A 23,163-nucleotide genomic window follows, 5' to 3' on the forward strand; every position below is an offset into this window, starting at 1 on the left:
ATCCACACGTGGGAATTTGCTGCTCTCCCCCTCCCAGCCCATCCGAGGGGCGTTTGGCCCCAGAATGCAATGGCAGTGCTTTATTTCCATGGCAATGGCTCTGTAGCTTTGAAGCGAAGGACGGTCGCTGCGCTGCAGGGATGGTGCAGAAACACGGGGCTGGAAGGAGGCAGCTGTGGCCAAGGACCTGCTGCTGTCCCCTTCCTCCAGCGTGAAAGTCAGCCCTGAGGTGCAGCAGCATTTCTCCTTGCAAACCCAGGGAGTTCTGTCAGTATTCCCGTGGTGCTCTGAGCTCTGGTGTAGGACACAGAGCCTGCAGGCAGCGATGCTCCTCCTGCACCAATGCTCATGGTTCCCATCACACAGACATGAAGGTGCTGTGCCCAGCCTGGAGCAGCCAGCATCACCCATCTCAGCCCTGCCGTTCCTGCTGGGAATGGTTCTGTCTCTGTTCCGCCCTGTTTGGAGATGTAAAGTGCTCCGTTCGTAAATCATCCAAACAAGGACATAACCTTGATTCCCTGTGCAATACCAATACATTACCTAACATGAGGCATGAAATGGAAGAATGGTTCCATTTGTATAATCCTGCGTTAAAAATCAGCCTATTCTACATTTACTGCCTCCTGTGAAGTGTCTCCACAGTCATGGGAGAAGGGGGCTGGTTTTGGAGAGCAAACATCGCCGTGTGAGAGGATGCGAATCAGCGCCTCTGCTGCTCTGCCCTTTAGAGTCACACTCGAGTGCGTCTTTTGAGGCTTCCCTGAAATGGGTTATTTGCCAATGGCTTGCAAGCTGCTGACAATTTGTATTTTGCAATTTGTCAAAGCCTCTCCATGGCCCTGATCCTGGTTAATTGCTTTGACAGATGACCAAATTCAGGGATTTCCAGCACGCGGTGCTCAGCCTGGTGGTACAGCTGTTGGATTAACCCACGTCCCATGGCACCACACAACCCCGTGGGCTGTGGGACTGAGAGCTGCAGCACTGCAGAGGGTTTTGTCCCTGCACTGCTGTGCCCTTCCTGCAGGATCCGTGAATGTCATTGGCACCTGGAGAGAACGGGCAGCAGCACACTTTGCCTTGAGGCAGTGTGAGATGCTTTCCCTTCGTGGCGTGGCTTGGACCTGGGTTTGCCACACTATTTCACATAGTAATGAGGGAGATGTGAGAACAGAGGAGGTAATGGCAGAGCAAAGAGAATCTTAGAGGGGAGGTTCTTCTGTGCTTGGAGATTGCCAGTTAACAAAGTGCTTCTCTTAGTGCTCTTGGGCTCCTGGCAGTAGGTGAGGCTCCATCCATGGGCAGGGAACCAGCGTGGCCTCGGTGTTCCCAGGGGGAGAGATGGGCAGAGCCCTGTGGGAGACAGAGACACCTCTGCTGTCTGTGGGCATGACAGCATCACTGGGGTGATGTCACTGAGATGCAAAGCATGGAGAGATCAGGCCTGTGCAGCTCCTCAAGTGAAACTGTGTCTGAAGTGCCAGCCTCCCTGATCTTCAAAGCAGAGAGCTGCATTGGAGAGGATTTGGAAAAGGATTTTCATACGGGGAGGACAGATCACACAAAGCAGCGGGTCTGGCAGAAATGCTCTCAGTGCCTTCAGCTCAGGTATCTCCATCACCCTGCAAACAAATCGCCTCTGCCCAGCAAAGCGCTTGGAGCTGAAAGACACGAAATCCCCACGATGAGGCTGTGCTGCAGCACATGGGATGCTCTGGGATGCTGGAGGACGCCTGGAGCACCGTGCTCATGGCCAGGGCTGTGCTGTGGTGTTGGCGTGGGCTGTGACGAGCTCAGCTTAAAATGCAAAACGTGCCGGCTTCTCCCCCTCGTTCCGCTGTGCCTCCGACCGAGGGATTTAATCTCACTGGCGGAAATTTATGGCTGATGTCTGAGTTGGCCCTTTCCAAAAGAGCAGGGGGGAAAGGGAGGGAAAACAAATGACTAAATATTTACGTGTTTTTATTTCTGCCGGGAAATTAAACCCTGGCTCATGGTCCCTTTTAACTTGCTCTGTCTCCATGCTGCTGGAGCAAGGTGGGGGCTGCTGCTGGGGTCCCACCCCCGTGGTCCCTGTGCATGCAATCACTGTAATTACCTGGGCAGTTGCATTGAAATCAGCCAGCAACTCTTGTAGCTGTCAGTGGGGGTGTGTAAATATTTGTGGGAGTTTTTCTTGCTGGATGAAAATAAGGCCTTCGTACAGCCATTAACCCACGGGAGGAGTTGGTTGTACGTGGGCAGGAAGGTTCCTGGGCAAGGAGGGCAATAAAGGGTTTCCATCACTTCAAATCTTCCTGCTGCTCTGCTCTTTTCCTGACTGAATTTCCAAGTTTAGTTGGGCTTCCCTCACCCCACAAGAAAGAGTCTTAATTCCCCATGCTTTCCCCTCCATCCTTTGCAGTGGGAAAAATAGTTGGGGGTGGGCAGGGGCTCGTGGATAACCAAAATCCCAGTTTTGCCCCCTGGGTCCCTGTGGAGCCGCAGCTGTGGCTGCACTGAGCACTGACTGCTGTGGCACTGAGGGCACTGCTGTTCCTTGGCCTCTGCTTGCTGCCTGGCAGCGCAGCTCAAGTGGTTGGAGGAGGATTTTGTGCCATTTGATGCATCAGCAAAGATCGTTCATCCTCTGAGTCGCGCCGGCAGCCCGCAGAGCAGCGACTTGCAGCTCCTGGGGTGAGCAGGGATGTGCAGCCGGCTGTGAGAGGGGCACAGGGGCACAGAGCTCCTGAGCTTCAGCATGCCCATGGCACGGGGCTTTCATGGAGTAGCTCGTGTTGGAGCGGTGCCATTATGGATCTCTGGGGCAGACGTGGCCCTGCTGCCCGGGCTGCCCCGTGTTTTGTCACCTCTGGCACCTGCAGGACGTGGGGTTTGGAGCTTGGGGCGGCGAGCCGCAGTCCCCCCTCCTGTTATGGGGTCAGGGAAAGGGGCTGCTCCCAACAGAGCCCCGGGACCCCGCAGCCTCCAGCACTGCCGCATCCCCAGCGCCGCTCTGCGCGCATCGCCTGCGTTGCCTTGGCGACGGCAACTCCCACACGCTGCTATTTATTCTGAAGGACACTTTCTCTTCTGTTGTTGCAAAGCCCTCCAAAGATCGCGTGGCGTGGCACACCAAATCCCAGAGAGGTAACCGTGCTCTCAGCTCCTGCCCAGCGGACTCCTCCTGGGGCCCTGCCAGCCCATGGGGTGCCCAGGAGGATGCCTGGGGGGTGGCAGCACCTCGGTGGCATTGCTCAAAGCCAGACCGAGCCCTGGGCAGCGAGGGTGGGAGGAGGAATGTCCCTGTCTGTGCTTGGGTATGGTGTTTCTGCTGTGACCCACACGATGCCCAGGGTTGCATGCTGTGTCTGCTCCCAGCTGCAGGGCAGCACTGAAATGGTGCTTGGGCTGGAGCTGAGCCCTGTGAGCTGCTGCTGCAACTTGGGAATGTCGTCAGCAAGCAGGAGAAAATGGGAAGAGAAATCTGCCTTTGTCCATGAGCCACCAACCCCGAGTACCGGGGAGTGATATTTTGTCTTTGAGAAGCTCAGAGACAACAGCAGGGCCGTAGCGACAGCTGAGTTTGGGCTGGTTGCGTTTTCCTTCTCCTCCTTTGGCAGTTATTAATAAAAGTGCCTCATTTGCACTGCTTCCTTCCTCGTGGAGGAGCGGGCAGGCGGCGAGGCGTGCTGCTGTGTGTGTGCACGACCAAGCGCTGTGCTGGGGCTGCCTGCACCTCCCCTTCCTCACAAGGAGAAATTTCAGCTCGGATGGAGAGTTGGGCAGAGGCTAAAATGGAGCGTGGCGCCCGCTGGAGTGACAGCGTGGCTGTGAGTATTGCTAAGGTGAACCTGTTCTGAATGCTCTCTGGGTACCCGGACGCCTGACTTCTCACTTCTCTGAGCCGCTGACGTGCAGCACGTGGGGATGATCTCTGTTCCAAAATCTGGTTGCTTCCACATTGTGGGTCAGTGTGCAGCTCAGCTCTCGACACCTCGCACCGTGAAGCCGGCACAGGAGGGCAGATACCCCTGGTTCCCTTTCCAAACCTGTGGCACCCATTCCTGGGGACAAGGTGCCACCAACACAGAGGGCACCTTTGGTGCTGCGCTCTGAGAAATGCACCAACGATGCATTTGTTCCTGTGTTGTATTTTTATTTTTATTTTTTCGCATCTTGAAATTCTTCCTCCCCCAGCCTGAACTATTTTGGTTTATGTCGTCTGTTTCTGGCTCTTCCCTTTCTCCTTCTGCACTCTTTCCGTGCATCGCCTTTTTCCTCCCCAAAATAAATGCTGTTATGCTTTGGGAAAAGGAAAAAAAAAAGCCAATTAGGGAGAGAGAAAAAAAAAAAAAAGATGCTTTGAACAGAAAAAGACTGCGCCTCAGAGTATCCAGGTCATCTCCATTGGCTTCATTTGCTCACGCACGGAGGGAGTATACAAATTCTTCTGTCAACCAGATGCACATTTTGTGGTGCTACCAATGGCTTTATGGGGTGCAGCGCTGCAGAGGATTAGTCTATTTAGGCATATAAAGCTCTCATTAACTCCTGCTGAGTCCGACAAAAGTCTTTCTTGTGTAAATGCTGAATAAAATGAAGTAAAGATTTTCGGGCCTTGGCCTAATGATTTTTTTTTTTTCTTTCTGGGAAAAAAGAAAGAAGCAGGAAAAAAACCCAACCCTGCGTACTTCAGGTGTTTTCTCACAGTGAAGCACCGCGCTTCACATGAGCTGACATCACAGGGGGAGACATGAGTTAGAGCAGAGCTTTACAAGGCGAGATGCAACCGGAGAAGAAAGAGAGATTTGACATGAAATAGCGGTGGCACTTTACATCAAAGCAAAATTTGAAATAATTAACCTGCCGACAGTTCAGCGTGGTTTCCATTTGATCTGCAGCGAGGGCGCAGCTCAACGGCTGCTCATCATTCCGTGCTCAGGGCTTTGCTCCTTGCACACGGTGAGGCTCGGTGCTGCGTGCCCAGCCTGCGCCCGGCCAGAGCGAGGGCTGCTTTCGAGTCACGGCGACCTGATTAATGACAAGTGGGTTACGCATGGCGAAGCGAGCGTACTGTGCTCCCGTGTGCTGGCTCACGGAGTGCTTGGTGAGGGAGACCTGAAATGAAGGAGGGCTGCATCCCCTGGGTCAGCTCTCCTGGCTGCTCCTGATGCAGATGGAGGGATGGAAGGATGCCCGTAGATGTTCTTGCATGCAGCCTTGGCTTTGATGTTGCTTTGGTGTCTGTGCCCTCGCCACGTGGGCAGCAGGAAGGGGAGCAGGTGGCCGGAGCGTCCTGCAATGCCATTTGGGGAGGTGGCAGCATCCCATCCCAGTGCTGAGAGGGTTGGGAGTGTCAGGGTCAGATGAGTGCTGCTCCGCAGCTTGTGGAAGGGGTTGGTCGTGCTGCCCGCGCTCTCCTGCTTTCTAACATGCTCTGTGTCTGCCCGCAGGTCAGGTTGCCCGCTAGGAAGCCATGCTTGGATGTTGATAGCCATGTTCCACCTCGCCATGGACCTTGCCAGCTGCGAGCCCGCCGGGACGCGTCTCTCTCCACGGTCGGCACAGCGGCACAGACTGCCCCGTGGTGTGCTGTGGAGCACAGGGGGCAGCGAGGAGCCCCGCCGCCCCAGCCCCCCCTGGCCCTGTGCCCCCCGTGCCCGTCGCCCACCCCCCGTCCCCCTGCCCCGCGCCCGGCGACAGCTGCGAGGCCGCGGCTTTGCTCCACGGGATGGGCGACCCACGGCTCTGCCCGAGGTCATCGTCTGGGGCCCCACGGGTGAGGAGGACTCCCTGGAGAGCAGCACGCTGCCCAGCATCTTCACCACCGCCGCCGCCACCACCGTCACCACCACCGCCGCCGCCACCACCGCCGCCACCACCGTTGCCACCGTGCCAACCCCCAGCAGCCCAGCTCCCACGCCCGGCATCGAGGAGCCCCGTGGCCGTCCCAGCACTTCTGAGCCAGCTGCCGGCCACAGCAGTGGTGGAAAGGACGCGCGTCCACCCCGTGGCCTGGGGGACACAGCAGGTACCAGGCAGGCACCGAGCGCCGCGCTCACCCACCCGCAGGACGGAACACGGGGTCCTGTGCCGTGGTTCTGGGGATGCTCGAGTTTGGTCTGGTGGTTGGGGTGGTTTGTCTGGTGGTTGGGGTGGTTTGTCTGGTGGTTGGGGTGGTTTGTCCGTCAGCTGGAGTGGTTTGTTCGTCATCTGAGGTGGTTTATCCTTAAGTTGTGGTGGTTTGTCCTTTGGTTGGAGCAGTTGGTCCATCGGTTGGAGTGATTGGTCCATTGGTTGGGGTCGTTTATCTTCCAGTTGGTGCTGTTTGGCAGTTAGAGTGGTTTGTTCATCGGCTGGGGTGGTTTGTCCATGGGTTGGTGCCGTTGGTCCATGAGTTGGATTGGCTTGTCCATCAGTTGTGGTGCTTTATCCATTGGTTGGAGTGGTTTGTCTTGCAGTTGTCGTGGTTCGTCTTGTGGTTGTTGTGGTTGGGGTGTTTTTTTTCCTGCAGTCCCAGCTCCTCTGTGTATGCCAGGGCCTTTGGGCACATCACCACGCAGATGCTCTGCTCGGCTCTGGCTCCATCCTGAAACGGCCCAGGGTAGTGGTAGAGATGCCAGGGGTTGATGTGCTGAAGAGCGCAGCCGAGTGCAGCCCGTGGTGGAGGCTCACTGGGGTGGGTGGCAAATCAGCATCCAGAGGAGGCTGTCACCGGGTGCTGTGGCATGGGCTCCCACTGCCCAGCTTTGAGATAAGGGCGTGATTTCAAATGAGTGCTTGGGAAAAAAATGGAAGCTCTGAATCATCACTTTCATCTGAGACATTTTCTAGCAGCTTGCTGTATTCTTCCTATTATCAGTATACATCCACAAACCATCTTCCGTAATCAAATTTAGTGCAGCACTCAGTTACTGTAATACTTTCCACCAGCACGATTTGCTGCATGGACATGGATGAGAAAGCAGGTTCCCATTTATTTCAAATTATATTTGTTATTACCAATATTAAACTGTGGGATACTGTTGTACAGTTTACAGAGCATATTCATTGTGCATTGACTGCTTTTAGCCCACAGTGATTTTCTAGTGAAAACGAAAAGGAATTTTATGATCTAATCTTAATCCCAATGAATTTATCTAGCAAGGAGTGACACTGAGGTTGGTTTTTCCCTAACTTAAATAAATCATTTATAGTGGTGAAAAGCTCCCAACCTACACAACCTTGGGAAAAACGCATTAGAATCAGCTGGCTTAATTAGCAGCAGTAACGATTCCTGAGTTTTTGGAGGTTTTGGTGGAGGCTTTGGGAGCAGGGTGTGATGTGTTTCGTCCCCTATCAGATGTGCTGCTTTGTGGACATCGCTGTGCTGATGCTGGGATGCTGAGGAGCACAGCAGCCCCCAGCCCTGGGGAGGGAGGGAGGGAGCTCCTGTGGGATCAGAGCTTTCATTAATGATCTCCTTTCTGCCATGTGGTGGATACTGAAGGCTAAAGGCTTTGTCCGCTGGTTGGAGCGGGTGCTAAAGGCTAAAGGCTGCCTTGATCTCAGTCTGTCCAGCCTAGATTGAAAAGTGCCTGAGCTCCACGTTTGCTTTTGCTGCCATCATCCGTGTCGAGCAGGCAGGAGACCTCCAGCCCACGCTGCTATCAGCTAACACTGCTGTGGGATGATGGATCCCACTGCTGCCTGCTTCCCTTTGGGCAGGGAATGGCAGGAGGGAGCTGCAGGGTACCGGGAGCGTTGGGGTCACCTTCAACCCCATGTCAAGTGACCAGCTGTGCCTTGACGCCCGTTTCTCCTTCCACTGCTCAGTTACATAAGCAGCAGCGGCTGGAAGTGTTTGTTCTCTGCCTGGGAAAACATATGGTTACAAATGAGGATTAGGTAACTTGTTTGTGCTCCCGCTTTGCCTCGGCCAGCATCACAGATAGGCCAACATCACAGGAGCTCCCTGCAGATAGGTGACGTTGGAGCGGCCCCAAGGAGGGGATGTGAGCACCCATCCCAGGTTGTGATGGCACTGTGGGTGCCGTCCCGTTGGCTCCCGGCGCAGCCGACGTAGCATCAATTGGTTGGACAAGCAGTGAGCACAATCTCACTCAGGTCTTCCTCCTCTCACCCCACTCCTGCTTGGTGAAGGGGAAAAAAAGGAGACAGGAGCCATTTATCTGTGACTCACCGACAGAAAAACAAGGCTAAAAATTCCTGTGGAACGGCAAATATCCTGCTTAGGAGGAGAAAGACAGACAAGTGATTGCTTCTAGCATCCAAAAGAAAAGAGCAAAATGGGGCGTGCGGCTCTGCTGGTGGTGGGTGTTGGCGTGCAAGGGTTTCTGTTTTGTTTTTTTGCAGCGAGTAAACTGACAATCAGGTGTGTTTATCCCAGTGCCACCTATGTCTGCTCAGCGCCTGGCAAGAGTGCTGATGGCAGTCAGATGGGGCCTCAATATGTTCACCCAGGCGTAGTTTATGCTTATGCTTTTCAAAAATGTGCTTCCTTTTTTCGGGGGCTGTCATATCCATTTTACGACGGAGCATGGAAGGAGAGAAATAATTAAAACTCCGGAGTGCTGGAGAGGTAAAGGTTGTAGGGCCGCTGTGCTCCCGGCACGGCTCAGCCAAAGGGGTGAATCAGGGACTGCTGAAATCTGGGCACTGAAGCTCTCCTGTCTGTGTGATTAGAAAAAAAAAAAAAAAGAAAGCCATCTTTAATTAAACCTTTAAGTGCTTTATAAGGCAGAAGACTTTATGTGCCGTCTGCTGCTCCTAATGGTTATTTGATGGCCGGTATGCAATGGATTTGGCATCATGTGCTGTGAGCAGCGTGCTCAGAACAGGGCTTGTGGGCAGTGCTGGGGACCCCAGTGTGGCTGTGGGGCTGTGGGTGCTGCCCTGTGCTGTGCTGCCTGGAGTGTGGTATGGGCAAAATCTGCCCTGCTGGGGGTGAAGCAGGAGGGATGGGAGAGGGGCTGCTGGATGCGCCGAGATAGCATCTGCTGAAGGCTTCAAAGGAATTAATTAAAGATAAAATGCCTTTAAAACCCTGGGCAGTTGGAATGGAGCTGCCGCTTTGATGTGCTGTGCAGGGTGGGAGCTCGGCCCTTCGGGGCAGCTGTGGAGGGGCTGAGTGCCCTCCCATGGGTCACAGTGCAGATCCTGCTGTGCTGCTGGCCAGGCTGCTGCCCAGGGAGGTGATGCAGGATGCTGAGCTTTGCCCTGCATGCAGTGCGTGGTGCTCAGGGCTGGCGCAGATGGGCGCTCCTCTTCTCCCATCCCGTCTCAGCCGCAGGTGGGAAGCCCATCGATCCTGTGGGATTATTGAGCTTTCAATTCACATCTCTCCTCAAAACCTAAAAGAGCTTCTGCCAAGCTGGAAGCGAGGCCGCGTTTCATCTTAATTTGTCAGACAGCCCTCTCTGCACGACAGGAGGACTTGTTGGGCACTCAGTGGAGCTGGGCAGTGCCATGGGCAGAGCAGCAAGATCCATCGCATCCTGTCATTGCTGGGGAAGCGTGGCATGTGTGTCCCAGCTGACAGCACACCCAGCCTCCCACACATGGCCAGCACGGGGTCTGCATTCCCTTTTGTCACAGGGGAGGTGCAAGGGCTGCTGCTGTCCTGGGAGGTTCTCAAAGGAGGCTGCATGGCTTCCCTGAAGGATGGAGGAGCTGGGAGGAGGAGGAGGCTGCCTCTCAAAGCAAGAAGTGAGCGTGGTGCGAGCTGAGCTCTCTCTGCCTGTTGTTTTCCCCAGGATCAGCAGATGCTGTGTGCATGCCCGCCCTCGCCCACGTGTGTCTAAATGAGCCAGGAACGCTCCTCTTCTGCTCTCAGGAATATTTATTGCTTGGTGCTATTTGCTGTAACACCTGAGCAGATAAGTCCTGGTGCCTTTAGCATAAGCCTCCAGGATCTTCTTTCTTGGCAAGGAGATTTCTGAGCAGCAGCAGCACTGGGATATTCTTCCCCTTTCAGCAGCCCAAACCCAAATATCAGGCAGTTTCCAGGAACCTTGGCTTTTTGTTGCTGAAGAGCTGCATACTAGCTTCAGATTATTGGTGCTCCCCAGGCGGGGTTTCAGAGCTGATCTCAGGGATTTCACAGCACAGCATCACACAGGGGCCACGGATGGAGCACTGCGCTCCCCTGGGCAGTGGGGACCCCCAGAGCCCCCACCCCATGTGAGGACAAAAACACAGAGGCTCTGCTGTAGGTGTCAGCAGGGCAGACCCAGGGACATTTCCCAGTGCATCAGGTCAACCCTTGTGTTTCTTGTAGATTAGTTTTCATAAAAGCCGTTCAGCAGCACTGTGGTTAGCATTAGGACAAAATCCTGCTGATCCCCCATGGGAAGAGGCCGTTTGTAACTGTGATTGCTGCAGAACGCCCATGCTGTGCTCCCCATTGAACGTTTCTGTCCAGCAGCAGGTTTATGGGCTGCACGAGGCTTCCAGCATCAGATCCCTCCTGCCTTGGCACCAGCTTGCAGCTGAGTTTTGCCCGCTGGGGCTCAGGCAAGGAACCATCCCAATGCCATTGGTGGCTTCTGAGCAGTGAGCACTCCTTTGCTCCTGCAGGTGTTGGAGGCAGCAGGCTCAAGGTTGCAGAACACAGCGTGAGCACTGCCTGATGTGAGCTGAATGCCAGCAGTGCTGTGCTGGGCTGGTGACACTGGCTTCTGGCTCCTGCACGGGCTTGGATGCTTTCGTGGTAGCTGCGGAAATGACCTAGAAGGTTATTTTGGCTGGGGAATAATTCCCACAGGCACCAACTCCATCTGTGTTTTCATCCTTTCCCTTTGTAAGCTCTTCACTTCTTGAGCCCATTCCTTTCATTGCTGACAGTGTGCTGGGGATGTGCCCTGCTGCCCGGAAGCGACGCTCTTATTGATAAGCAAGAGGCTGCAGGGCCAACCATGCATGTCTAATTGCAATCAAGCATTCCTCCCAGCTCACCCCAGGACCCAATGGCCCCACTGTGCCAGCAGGCTCCTCAGCCAGCCTGCCCCCATCCAAGCACTCAAGCAGGAATCACCCATGAAAAAGAGCCAGGTGGCAGAGATCTCATAGGCAACCGCCTGCAGGAAGGTGCTGGGGTGCAGAATTGGGACGTTGCAGGTATTTGGAGCAGATGTTGTTTTTCTGCCTCGAACGGTAACTCAGGATTGTACTCTGCAAAACAAAATGAAGCTGTTTCTTCTTTCTTAATTTCATGCAGCTTAGAGGCCCTGATGAGGGTCTTCAAAGAGCTGAGGCTCGTGGCTGTTTTTATTGGGAAAATGAAAAATATGGTCTCCCTAACCAGTGCTGTTGAAAGAAAGGCCTTGGGGGATAGAGGTTCTCTTTGTTTTTAATTAAGAGCTTATATCTCCTGCTTGCTGCCACTGCGCACTTCTGCGGGAGCGAGACACGAGTCTCGAATGGATTTTCTCATGGAATTAATTCTGTCGATGCAGAGCTGTCCAGGAGCTGTTGCAAAAGGTGGACAGAAAGGCCAAAATTCGGTGCTTTCATCTTGGTGGCAAATAGATGGTATTTAACATACAAAATAAAAGCCTTAGCATTTGCTTGCTTTGAGAAGATTGGATTTTTTCCTCTCTCTCGGCTGGGGGAATTTGGAATCACGTTTTACGGTCGGCTGCAGCTCTCCTGCCTGAACAGAAAAGTCCATCCTTGCTGCCCACGTGGGTGCTAATGGTGGGTGTCCATAAGCTGGTGGGCCTTGTTCTGCCTAGCAAGGAGCGTAACGTCAGCATCCCAGAGCACTCCAGGCACAGATGCTGACCGATGCTCACAGGGCAGCTGTGGCTGTGAGCTGCAACTACAGGACAACGCTGGGATAATGGCAGTGCCAACCCGGTGCTGCACAATGAGCGGTTCCAGGTGGGAGAGGTGCTCAGCAGGATGGAAAAACCCAGCAATATTTCAGCGTTTCCAAGGGTTCAAAGAGTGCCTTTGAAGAGCTTTCCCTCCTGGCATGCGACACATTAAATTCTGCTGCACTAGCAGAAGCGCGGGGGTTTGGACACACTTTCAATTCCATTAAATACTTCTCCTGTAATTACCCTCCAGTTAAATGGTCACTGCGTCAAATTTACTAGTAAAAGCCTTGTAACAGTGGAGTGCTTGCAGTCCCCTTGCTGGGAGCAGGTATCAGCACTGTGTGCAGCTGCAGCTGCCCGCTCAGCGCTCGCTGGGCTCTTCCTGATGATCAGTGCGCAATTAAGCAACCACCTGCATCTGTAACGAGCTGGGGGCAGGCCTCTGCCATGCAAAATCAGGGGACTTCGGGGCTGACCCGGCTGCAGTGCTGAGCGCCTCCAGGATTACTTGAGACAGAGGAATAGAAAACGTGAAAGAAGTGAGCAAGGGCCTGGCTGCCTGCTTGGGACCATGGTTAAGGTTGGAGATGACTTCTGAGATCATCAACCATCGACCCATGCCCACCGTGTTCACTCACACAATCGTAGCCTCATTAAGGTTGGAGAAGACCTCTAGGACCCTCAGGTCCAACCGTCACCCCATGCCCACCAAAAACTGTTGCTCACATCGGCTGGAGGAGGAGCGTGCATTCCCTCGGCACCTCTCACAGCCAGCAGCATGCTGCTAATTTCTCTATATGAGCTATTGATCGGATCCTCCAGGTCCCTTTCCTCCAGACAGATTGGTTTCCTATGGCTGTGTTTAAAATACTGCTCTGCTCCTGGTGGCTCTTCTCTCTATCATCTCGCTGCTGTCCCCCTGGTGTCCCTTATGGGATGTTCCCGTGTCCCAGCACGTCCCATCCATTAACACCTCATCTTGCAGATTGGATATTCTTCATCGATTTTGCTTCGTGCCGTTCTGTATATTTCTTTGAAGGCTGGGAAGAAAGGAATTTATATGTTTACAAAGTAAGAACAAAGACAGGTTACTCCTTATCCTGGCAGGTATTGCTGTAGGGCTTCCCAAGAAGTCACCGCAGCCAGCTGTGGGCCCCATCTACAGCACTGCTTTTGGGGAAAATGCTCCCCATCCCCTTGAAATCTTCCTAGACCTCAGTGCAGAATTCATGTGCAACACAAAGGAACTATGCTAGTGCGTATGGCAGCTGATGTATGTGCCACAGTCTGCAATTATCCAGCTCTTCTTGCACCCCGTGCGTCCTCCTTGGAAGAGCTGCTGTCCTTCCCCAGCTCTGCTCTGCTGTGCTCAGGGTGCTACAAGCACGAGCTCTAATCACAGCACTGGGCTCACCCTCACTCCCCGACTCCCACCATCACCGAGGTCTGCATTCCAAAGCTGCTCCTGTTTTCAAAGGCGTTGGGCACTGGGTTGCACGGACTTTATTTTTAGAGCTTTTCCTTTTATCTTTCCCGGCGGTGTCCCACTGGGAGCTGCTCCAAGAGCACTGTGAGCACTGTGACTGCGCTGTGCTGGGCTCTTGCTGCTCCTGACCCCAGCGCAGTGTGGGGTGGCACAGTGTGAGGGTGGCACGGTGCACGATGTGGGGCTGCTCCTGCACCCTGGGAACACCTTGGCTGTGTTTTGGGCTCCGGTGGCCGATTCCGCACCCCTCGCTTTGCTTTGACAGCTGCCGTTGCCAAGTGCTCTCCAGAGGAACCTTGTCACAGTTTGTTTGAGCCAATTGAAGTGTAATTGGGAGTAAATGAAGGAAATGGGTCATTTGTGAAATAGGTGCTTGAGTCAAGGGAGGAAAATAACCCTGACTCATCCCTCCGGGGATCCGTCCCCACTGGGATGTGGTGAATGGCCTCCCCAGGGGGAGCGCAGTGCTGTGTGTGGCCCTGGGACATGGGGTGGGTACAGGGGATGTGTTTGTGCCCCTTCAACGTGCTGCTTCCCCCCCTGTTTGGTGAGCAGCTGCTGGGGTGGATCAGCAGCGCATCCTGCTCCATGCTCAGGCTCTTCTGCGCTCCCCCACATAGCATCCTCTGGCAAAGCACAGTGAGCAGTGCAAGTGAATCTCCATCCACAAGCACTCTGCCTTCAGTTTTTATTGTTTTGCACTTTTGCTGTTCTTTATACCAGCATCTCTCAGCTTGTGGCTGAAACCCTCACATCTGTTGTTTCGGAGGCAGTGAGGAGAGCTGAGCTCCAAGAGGTGCAAAAGGCAGCCCCAGGCCATGCAACCCTGGGCTGGCAATCTGCTCCACACTGATGCCCCATTCAGGTGCAAGGGCAGTGTTGTCCATCACTTTGCATTGGGTTGCTCGCTGGCAACAGGACTGGATTGGGTCCATGCTGCAGCACTGGCAGTGAGGGCAGTAAGAACGAGGGAGTGGTGGCTCTCCAGCAGTGATAACAAGCACGATGCTGGCTGTGCCCCTGCGGATGGATGTGGCTCTTTCTCACTCCTGCTCGGGTCAGCAGCACTTCTGGGCAGTCAGCATCTCTTCAGCAGTGTGTGGGCTGAATGGGCTCTGTGCATTTCTGTGCCTTAGGGAGGTGGCTCTGCCCCAGGAGTGGGGCTGGATCCGATCAACTTCTGCATGGATGGGGTTTGTCAGCAGTGGGGATGTGTGCAAGGACCCTAAACCCCTGTATGAGACTGAGCAGGGGGAAAACCAACCTCAGGACAGCCAAAGCTTCCATCTCCCATCCTTTGAGAAGGCAGCAGAGCAGCACACAGCCGTGCGTGCAGCTGCCGGCTGGGGTTGCAGCGCCACTGTGGCTCTGAAGCACCGCAGCACCAGCTGTGCCTGCATGCAGCTGCCTGGGACCCCTCCTGCGTGGGCAGCAGCAGTTCCCTCACTGCACACATTCACACCGAGCAGCAGCACTGTGCATGTATCACATAGATACAAAGCTGCTTGCTTTCCCGTCACGCTGGCATTTATTTATTTATTAAAAGCATCACCCATCAGGAGCGTGCAACATCTGTTTGTGAGAAACTGCACATCCTTGGGCCCCAGCCAGGAAAATCATTTCATTACGAGATTGCCACTGTACAGCGGCGCGGCATCACAAACATACTGTACACTGAGATGCTTTTGTTTCCAAACTGCTCATTAGGAATGATACACGAGCCAAAATTATACCCTGTGTAAGGTGAATTAGGAGAAAATGAGCCCAACCGACCTTCTTAAGTGAGCAGCAGTTAGTACTGTAATTATTATCTCTGGTTAATCCCGCACCCACTGCAAGGCTGTGCTCAAGTTTCCTGTTCCATCCCAGAGGGTATGCATCTTCACATGGCTTCCGTTCTTCGTGCCTAATTCAGGCTGACAAGGAACATACTCGAGAAGGGAGGAAACAAGAGGCCCAGCTTAAAGATTGTTTTATGTAATGCAGGAGAGAGAACTGTGCTGCTGCTGCTGCTGCCTAGGGCTGCTCCCAGCCCTGTGCTGTGGGAGAAGGGCAGAGGGATGCGATGTGCTGTCCTGGGGGAATGCCTTGGGGGTGTTCATGTACCAAGAACTCTTCCTTTTCCCTTTTCCCTTTTCCCTTTTTCTTTTTTTCCCCCTTTCCACTTTCCCATTCCCTTTTCCTTCCTTCTGCCCTCTTCCCTCTTTCCTTTCCCCTCCCCTTCCATTCCCTTCCATCCCTTTCCCCTTTCCCTTGTCTCGCTTTTTTCCCTTCCCTTTCCTATCTCTGCAGGTGCTGTGCTGTCCCTCTGGTTTCCTATCTCTGTTCTGATTCCTTCTCTTCCAGGTCTGGCAGTCCATCAGATCATCACTATTACCGTGTCCCTCATCATGGTCATAGCTGCTCTGATAACAACTCTTGTCTTAAAAAACTGGTAAGGGGCCTCACGGTGGGGCTGGGCTGGGACAGGCTTCCCGTGGAGAGGGATTTCACACCCAAACTACAGCAAGCATTGGCTGGCTCAGTTTGGTGCCTTAGGGAGGATGCTTGAGCATCATGGCTGGGTGAGCGGCCTTTGCAAGACCCTGCAGTGACGTCATCCAGTGACGTCATCCAGTGACGTCATCCAGTGATGTCATCCAGTGATGTCATCCAGCAAGCTGCCTGCATTCTGTGGCCCTGCAGGTTGCACTGCTTCTCTCCCACCTTCCCGAGGCTCCAGGGCTGGATCCTCTCTTCTGAGCCTCTCGGGTGCCACCAGTTCTAAGTGTGCCCCATCACCTGGAGCGCTCCTGTGCACCTCGAGCTTCATTTGCTCTCATTTATTCCCTTAACACAGGCTGTGCGCCTGGTAAAATAGGTTAGCTTCTTGCTTCAGGCACTCGTGACTTTACCTATTTTCCCAGAGAAACTGCCCTACTTTGAGGTCAGCGGTGCCAGCTGCCGTGATGCCGCTGTGCTCCGGGACTCAGAGGTCCCCAGCAGCAAAGCAGCACCTTGGTGGCATTGCTGAGCTCCCATCGTGTCCCAGAGCTGCGTGCAGGTCGGGCTTCCCCACGCAGGAGGCAGAGATACAGCCGTGCAGTTACTCAGCTGGTGCCTCCCCGATAGAAAGGTTTCAAATAAATAAATAAGAAAGAGCACTGGACTGGGAGCTGTTCTATCCAAAGTGCCAGAATTGCGACGTGATATCAAACGATGTTTGTAATTAATGGCTGTTTATGCAGTGTTGGGCGCCCCCCCCCCCGCCCGGTGCTCCTCTCCCCACGCAGCTGTGCGCAAAGCGGGGCCGCGCGGCGCAACGGCCACCAACGCAAAATCACACAGCAGGAGGAGAGCTGCCAGAACCTGACCGACTTCACCCCCGCCCGCGTGCCCAGCAGCCTGGACATCTTCACAGCCTACAACGAAACGCTGCAGTGCTCCCATGAGTGTGTCAGGACGCCGGTGCCAGTGTACACGGAGGAGGCATTGCACTCGCCTGGAGATTACAAAGCAACCTTCAATGGAAACAGGTGGGGTGATGCAGAGCCGTGTTCCCGTGCGCCCTGGTCCTGCTTGTCTCCATCCCGTTCCTGGTTTGCAGTAAAGCATGGCTGTGCCACACCGTGCCCTTGCAGAGTCAGTGTCCCTTCCCTTGAGCGGCTCTTGAGCATCGTGGATGGGTTTGGCACCGCATTTCTCAGTTCCCTGCCTCCACCCCCAGCCAGGAAATGTTTCTCAGATCCATCTTCCAGAATTTCTGCCGTCTCCTAAGTGCCATCTAAAGAGCTGCTGGCTTGTGAATGGGCGATGTGATTAATGAAGGAGCAGGCTGCAAGAAGCAAATGAGCCATTTGTCTGGCACGAAATAAAGATATGTTAACGAGGGGCATAATGGGAGCTGACAGAGCTGTGTGAGCCCATCTCCAGGTGCCCCCCACCCGCACAGGGAGGAATGCAGGAGGACGGGGTGACCCCACGACATTTGCCCGTTGTGTTTTTTGGTGCTTCCTCCCGTCTTGGAAGGCACAGAATTGGGATTTTCAAACCATTTTGTTGTGTGTGTGTCAGCGTGGCCATGAACCCCGATGCGCTGATATGGGGTGGGCAAGTGCTGCTCCCCTGCCTCATCCACATGCTGGCAGCTCGCTGCTCTCAGCCTTGAGGCGATGCTTTCTGGGCAGCCCCACACAGGCAGCGCACAGCCCCACATCCCACACGTAGCAGTGGTTCCACTGGGATGGGACGCTGGGGATGTCCCCATAGGGTTGCTATGGGTTGGCTGAGTGTCCCCATGCCAACCCCCCAGCCATGCTTCTTCCCCTGCTTTGCACCACCCCGGTTTCCCAGGCCAATGAGTGCCATCAAAGCATTGCTGTAGAGGTTTTGCTCTCCCTCTGATGAAGCTGATGTGCACAGCACCTCCACAGCTCGCTCGTGTTGCACACCAGCACATGCAAGCCCATTTTTCTGCTCGCTGCAGACCCTCTTCTTCTGATCGGCATCTTATTCCTGTGGCCTTTGTGTCTGAGAAATGGTTTGAAATCTCCTGCTGACTGGCCGAAGCCTGTTTTACTTCCTGGGCAGGGCAGACGCCGTCTGGCTGTTTCCTGGTAGGTACGGCTGCCCACATCCCAGCATGGTGGGGTCCCGGGGGGAGGTGGCTGTGTGCTGGGGCTGGGGTGGGCTCCATTGGCTTTCCGTTCTGCTGTTGCATTGTTTGGGGATTGTTTTGAATGTTTGTTAGCCGGCTTGGGTTGCTTTCACCTACTTGTTCCCACGAAGGTGGCAAGAAAGCAATTAGGCTTCACTGTGTTCTGCATCACAGCAGGGCTGCAGTGCCAGCTCCAGCCCCACGCTCAGGTACATGAACCCGTCGGTCCCAAGCCCCTGCTGCAATGAATCATACATTCAGTGTAAATGAAACTTCCAGCCTCCCCTGGCTGCAGCTTGCTCGGAACAGCCCGTTAAACATCGCGCTCGGCAACTGAACACAGCAATATAATGAGATTAGAATGGAAAGGAATAAAAAGTTAATGGTCCCAGGCAGTGTGCGGCTGGGGCAGGGCACAGGGCTGAGCCCAGCCTTCTTGGAGGGCACTGCAACCAGCAGAGCCTGGGAAAGCGGCTCCAGAGAGAGCCTTGAGTGCTTAGCATCCAAGTGAGTTCTTACACAGTGAGCATCTTGAGCTCCTGAGAGAGGGAACCTTCTAGGGTGAAGCCAGAGGGCTCTTAGTCCCCATCTGTTAATGTTCTCTCGTTGTTTCGCCAATTCAGCTGTTGTGGCCACAAGGACTTGTGTTGGTGAGCAGGGAACAGCACAGAGCAGGTCTGAGAGAGGTTCTGCATTTGAATGCACGTCAGAAAGCCAGCAGCCGTGGCATGCTGTACCCTTTGCTCAAGAGCTGACCCTTGGCTTAAAATGATTTTAGAAGAAGCAAAACAGAAACCAACCCAATCCTTACTGACAGCTATGGTGCCTGGAGGAGAGTGGCTGCTGCCCGCTGCAGGAAACCTGTGCAATTCCCGCTGCTGCTCCTCAGCATCCTGTGCAGTTCTGTGCCAAAGGCTGAGTCCCTGCTCATTGCAATGGATTTCTTTAAATAGTCCAAAGCTGCTCCATTACGCTTTATTAAATCCTTGAAATTCTCATTGACCTGTTTCCCTGGAATCCATAAAATTCATATCAATGCGCTCCGGAAAAATCTATCCAAATTCTACCCGAAGCGTTAGCCCTGTGATAGCATTTCAATTATTTATAAAGTTCTGTTGGGTTTCATTAATATCACCTAAATGAGATTACTCCAATGCCCACACACGTGTGCCTGCACCGGGGCAGCTCTGTGTGCAGGTGTTTGCCTGTGGGCTGTCCCCTCTGTGATTGCTGTCTGGTCGCTGGGTTTTAGCCCCAGCAGCAGTGGAAGGATGCTCTGGTGCTTGTGGGTTAGCTGCAGCTCTCCCTTCCAGCACATTTCTTGCAGTGTGTGTGCAAGGGATGGGCCTGAAACAGCCCCTGAGCAGAGCACTGTGCAGTGCACAGCGATTGGAAGCTGCACAATCCTTGGCACTGGGAGCACCTTCCCTTGGAAGGGCTTAGAGTACTTTGCAAGTATTAATTGGTGGCACTTCACAGCTCCTAGCTCTCTAATAAGCAAATTAGTGCCACCAAATGTGTACATTCAGAGCTCGAGACGTGAGACATGATGTGACCAGGGACAAGGATGGTGGGAGTGCAGAGTGGATGGGGAAACGGTGTGTAGATGAACACTGTGAGGTTGGGCATGAGATCTGTGGGGACCATTCAGGTTGTGCTCAGTGTATGGGAGCTGAGCATCGCTGCTGAGTTGGCAGCTCAGTCACTGATGGGTGAGCTGGGCCACTTGGGTGGAAGGGACAGCACTGTGTAGGTGTAGGGTTGGCACAGTGTAGGTGTAGGGTTGGCACAGTGTAGGTGTAGGGTTGGCACAGTGTAGGTGTAGGGTTGGCACAGTGTAGGTGTAGGGTTGTCACGGTGTAAGGGCAGTGTGGCACAGCCTGCTCTGGTTGCTGCAGGCAGCGCTGAGCTTTTGTAAGACAAACTGGTGGAACTCATCTGCTTACATGTCAAGCAGATGCTGAAGTTGTTTCCTTAGGTCGGGTTCGTCCTCTGCCAACACGAGCTGTTTGTGTGACACCGGAGCCGTCCCCGCTGCAGCGCTGGCCCTCTGAAGAGCAGAGAGCTGTGCCCATGGAGAACAGCTGCTGGAGTTTTCCAGCAGATTTCACCCGCCTGCTGCCAAACCCCTCCGGAGCGCTCGCTCGTAGATGAATGTCACACCTCTGCAACAGGCAGCACAGCAGCTATTTCTGCACTTCAGTAGCCAGGATCCGTTCTCGCAGGCCGGCACAGCTGCAGCAGCGATGTGGCCCGGGGCTGTTTTCTGTGCACAGTGAAGTGGTCAATTACAGCATTGGCACTGGGAGCTGAGTGAGGAGTGCTGGGGGTTCATCTGCAGAGCCGCAGCCAGCAGGGCTGCTTTGTTGGGCTTCGCACCGGCCGCTGGGCTTCTGAAATCAAGTTTGGTCTTTTGCATTGTTCCTGTCCTTAATCCCACTTCTCTTTGACTGAAAAACCGCATGGAATGAGATTATACAAAAATCTGTGAGGTTGATGGAGCACTGACCTACTTTGCACAAAGAGGCGATTTGGATACAATACAAATTGTACATCCTGCAACGCGTGCACGAAGTGGGATCCATCCAGAGCTGCGTGCGCCTTCAGCATCGGCGCAGGAGAAGTGGGCATTTGAGAGTCTGAAATCTCGGCGTGACAGTGCTGATCCGACCCCAGCTTTTTTCACAAGGCAGCCCACATGGCTGGAATTGTACGGTAATGCTGTGCTTTGTGCGCTGCCTTGTCCTCCTTCTGCCTGACAACAGCAAGTGGTTTGTATTAACATTAACAGATAATGAGTCATCGTAAAGATTGGGGCTTGTCTTCTGAGGAATAACAAGCATTCCCAGCACAGCCCCAGAACAAAAGCTTAAGGACTCGCTAGAATCTGCCCAGCTAATTAGTTGGAACGCCGGCATCCTTATTGGAGATGGTGCATGCTAGACATTGTGCTTAAAAGTGATGTTGCATTGCAGAGTGCTGATCACCAGCTAGCCAGAGGTCACAGTGCATGGGACAGCACTTCTGCTGGCACGGGGCTGTCAGTGGAGCTGCCCCATGTGCAGCAATCACAAGGCACGCCAGGCTGCAGTGCAACGCGTATCGACAGCCATAAAACCCCATATGCATAAAGTGGCCCCAGCGCTGATGGGGACTAATTGTCTTCTGAAGGTTTAAAGATCACGTAGGGAGCAATCTGTCAGAGGATGGCAAATAAATAGCTTGAGAAGAACTTCAATAGGATCTCTGTTTTTGATGCTTAACCAATTTTCTATTGATTTCTTTAGGGCATTTAACTTTAGAAAATCTTGTTAGTACTCATCATCGCCTTCTCATCTGCCAGAGCACTCGATGCTCTTATCCTAAGTATGAAAAGCTCCAGAATGATCAGAAATAAATTACACTTTGGAAAGCAGGCCGAGAAGTGTGCAGTAAGGCACACCTAAGCTCCTTACTCACTCCTGCTCTTCACCCAAAGCATCACCTCTGCACCAGCACGGGTGGGACGCTGCATCCCAGTGTTGCGTGGGGCTGGGGGCTGGGTTGGACCAGGCAGGGCTGGGACCTGTCCCTGCATGGGGCTTGTGTGGTCAGCAGGGTGGGCACCGCAGGGCAGTGGGGCTGATCCTTACCACGGCTGGTGGGCGACAGCAAATGTGACTGCAGCCTGAGAGCACTGATGCACGGCTGGGTGCGTTTCCCTGTTGTGAACTTAATCTTTTGTTCTCTTTTCGTTTTCCGCAGGATTCCATTGGTGAACCTGTAAAAAAAAAATTAAAAATAATGGGTTACCTGTCCCTACCATTTCTGTTTACCAGTAGGAGACTCAAAGAGCAGCGTTCTATGGGCCAAATATATTTTTATAAAAATGAACACGCCTGTAGGTAACTGCGTTTTTCCAAGAGTGCGTTTTTTGTTTGTTTGGAGAAGAGAAAAGCGTGCGAGCAAAGAATCCCACGAAGGAAGAGGAAACCGAGAGGAGCTGGAAGGAGCAGGACTGAGCAGCTGGACCTTGGGATACGGACTACGATTCTGAACCTGTGCCAATAATACCATTATGTGCCATGTACTGATGCAAAAGACTTCGTGAGAAGCAGAAGCTAAGTCAGTAACACGCAGAAATGCTACCGAGGACAGGGGAGGGGGCGTCTCTTCCGATGGGGTCATTGATTCCGGTCCACATGCATACATACATATGATATATATACAGAGAAAATATATACACACACAGAACACTTTTTTTGTACTGTAGCAATTTTTGAAGATCTTAAATACTCATTTTTAAAGAAAACGTCACGGGCTAAAAGTCTGATTTCTTTAACATGCATAATATGACCTAGTTAAAGCGATGTTTTCTACTTGGGCAGCTTGCCTTTCCAACCTAGATGTGTATATATAGATAGACATATACATATATATATGTGTGTGTGTATGTATAAGCATATATATGTATGTATACATATATAGATAGTTTTATTTTCATTCTGGAGATGCGTTTCCAGCGGTGGGGGCCTGGAGGGGCCGCGCTGGCAGTGGGTGCTCGCGCCGTGCAGCTGCAATGCGATGGGCTTGGAGAGCTTTGAAAGCGGGTCTGGAGCAAGAGCAGATTGGAAAAGGGGTTTTCCAGCTGTTTGCAGCCTGAGCATCGTGGGGATGGCACCGCAGGGGGCAAAGTCAGGGTGCAGAGGGGTCTGCTGGCGTCCCATCATGAGATGCTTCCTGCTGTGCTGCTTCAGAGCGCGAAGGGCAGCGGAGTTCAGACCAAAGTCCTCCGGTTCTTTTTGTAACTCACCCCTTCCGAGTGTATGAATGTTTTTTTAGAGTTATCCAGATACGCATTCTGATCATCTGCTCAATCCTCAGCTCCATTTCTTTATTCTCTGTGTGTCGTTCCAAGAAAAGGCAACTCGGCCCTTCTGGCACTGCGCATCACCCTGCACGCAGCTGCTTCGTTCCATAGCATTCTCTGTCCTTTTCTGATGGGATTTTGTATCCTGGAGAGTTTTCCCCCACCTTATGGAAGCTGCCCCAAGTAAAAGTCTTCCGTGCTAGAGGTGGATGTGAACTGAACATCCCTGGGGGCACTGGCAGCGTTCCCTGTGGCTCTGGGGCAGCTGAGCAGCCTGCGGAGCTGGACGCAGGGTTATGTTGGGTTTGGAGGGTTTTGTTCCATAGCAGAGCCGGTTCCTTTTGCAGCAGGGTCTCTGCAGGGCTCCCTGCCCCTTTGTGTGTTG

The 23,163-nt window shown here is 53.4% G+C and overlaps 1 protein-coding gene across 1 annotated transcript; it reads left to right on the plus strand.

The window, feature by feature from the left end:
* The first annotated feature begins 5,041 nt into the window (after nucleotides 1-5,041).
* On the plus strand, nucleotides 5,042-21,711 carry AJAP1 (adherens junctions associated protein 1). The gene is made up of 6 exons (XM_042831825.1): nucleotides 5,042-5,055; nucleotides 5,439-6,016; nucleotides 15,640-15,727; nucleotides 16,566-16,808; nucleotides 17,759-17,888; nucleotides 21,674-21,711. Exons 1-5 carry the CDS (start codon nucleotides 5,042-5,044, stop codon nucleotides 17,829-17,831), a joined length of 996 nt encoding a protein of 331 aa, XP_042687759.1. The 3' UTR covers nucleotides 17,832-17,888; nucleotides 21,674-21,711.
* The last annotated feature ends 1,452 nt before the right edge of the window (nucleotides 21,712-23,163 follow it).

The sequence above is a fragment of the Centrocercus urophasianus genome, unplaced genomic scaffold, assembly GCF_019232065.1.
Source record: "Centrocercus urophasianus isolate 14NV4802_14NV808 unplaced genomic scaffold, USGS_Curo_1.0 seq_36, whole genome shotgun sequence".
Lineage (NCBI taxonomy): Eukaryota > Metazoa > Chordata > Aves > Galliformes > Phasianidae > Centrocercus > Centrocercus urophasianus.

Bases quoted from the DNA above. Each gene is read 5' to 3' on its own strand.
- AJAP1 (XM_042831825.1), top strand. The intron at 15,728-16,565 runs GTAAGGGGCCTC...CTCCCCACGCAG, and splicing joins ACTCTTGTCTTAAAAAACTG to CTGTGCGCAAAGCGGGGCCG. The intron at 16,809-17,758 runs GTGGGGTGATGC...TGCTCGCTGCAG, and splicing joins GCAACCTTCAATGGAAACAG to ACCCTCTTCTTCTGATCGGC.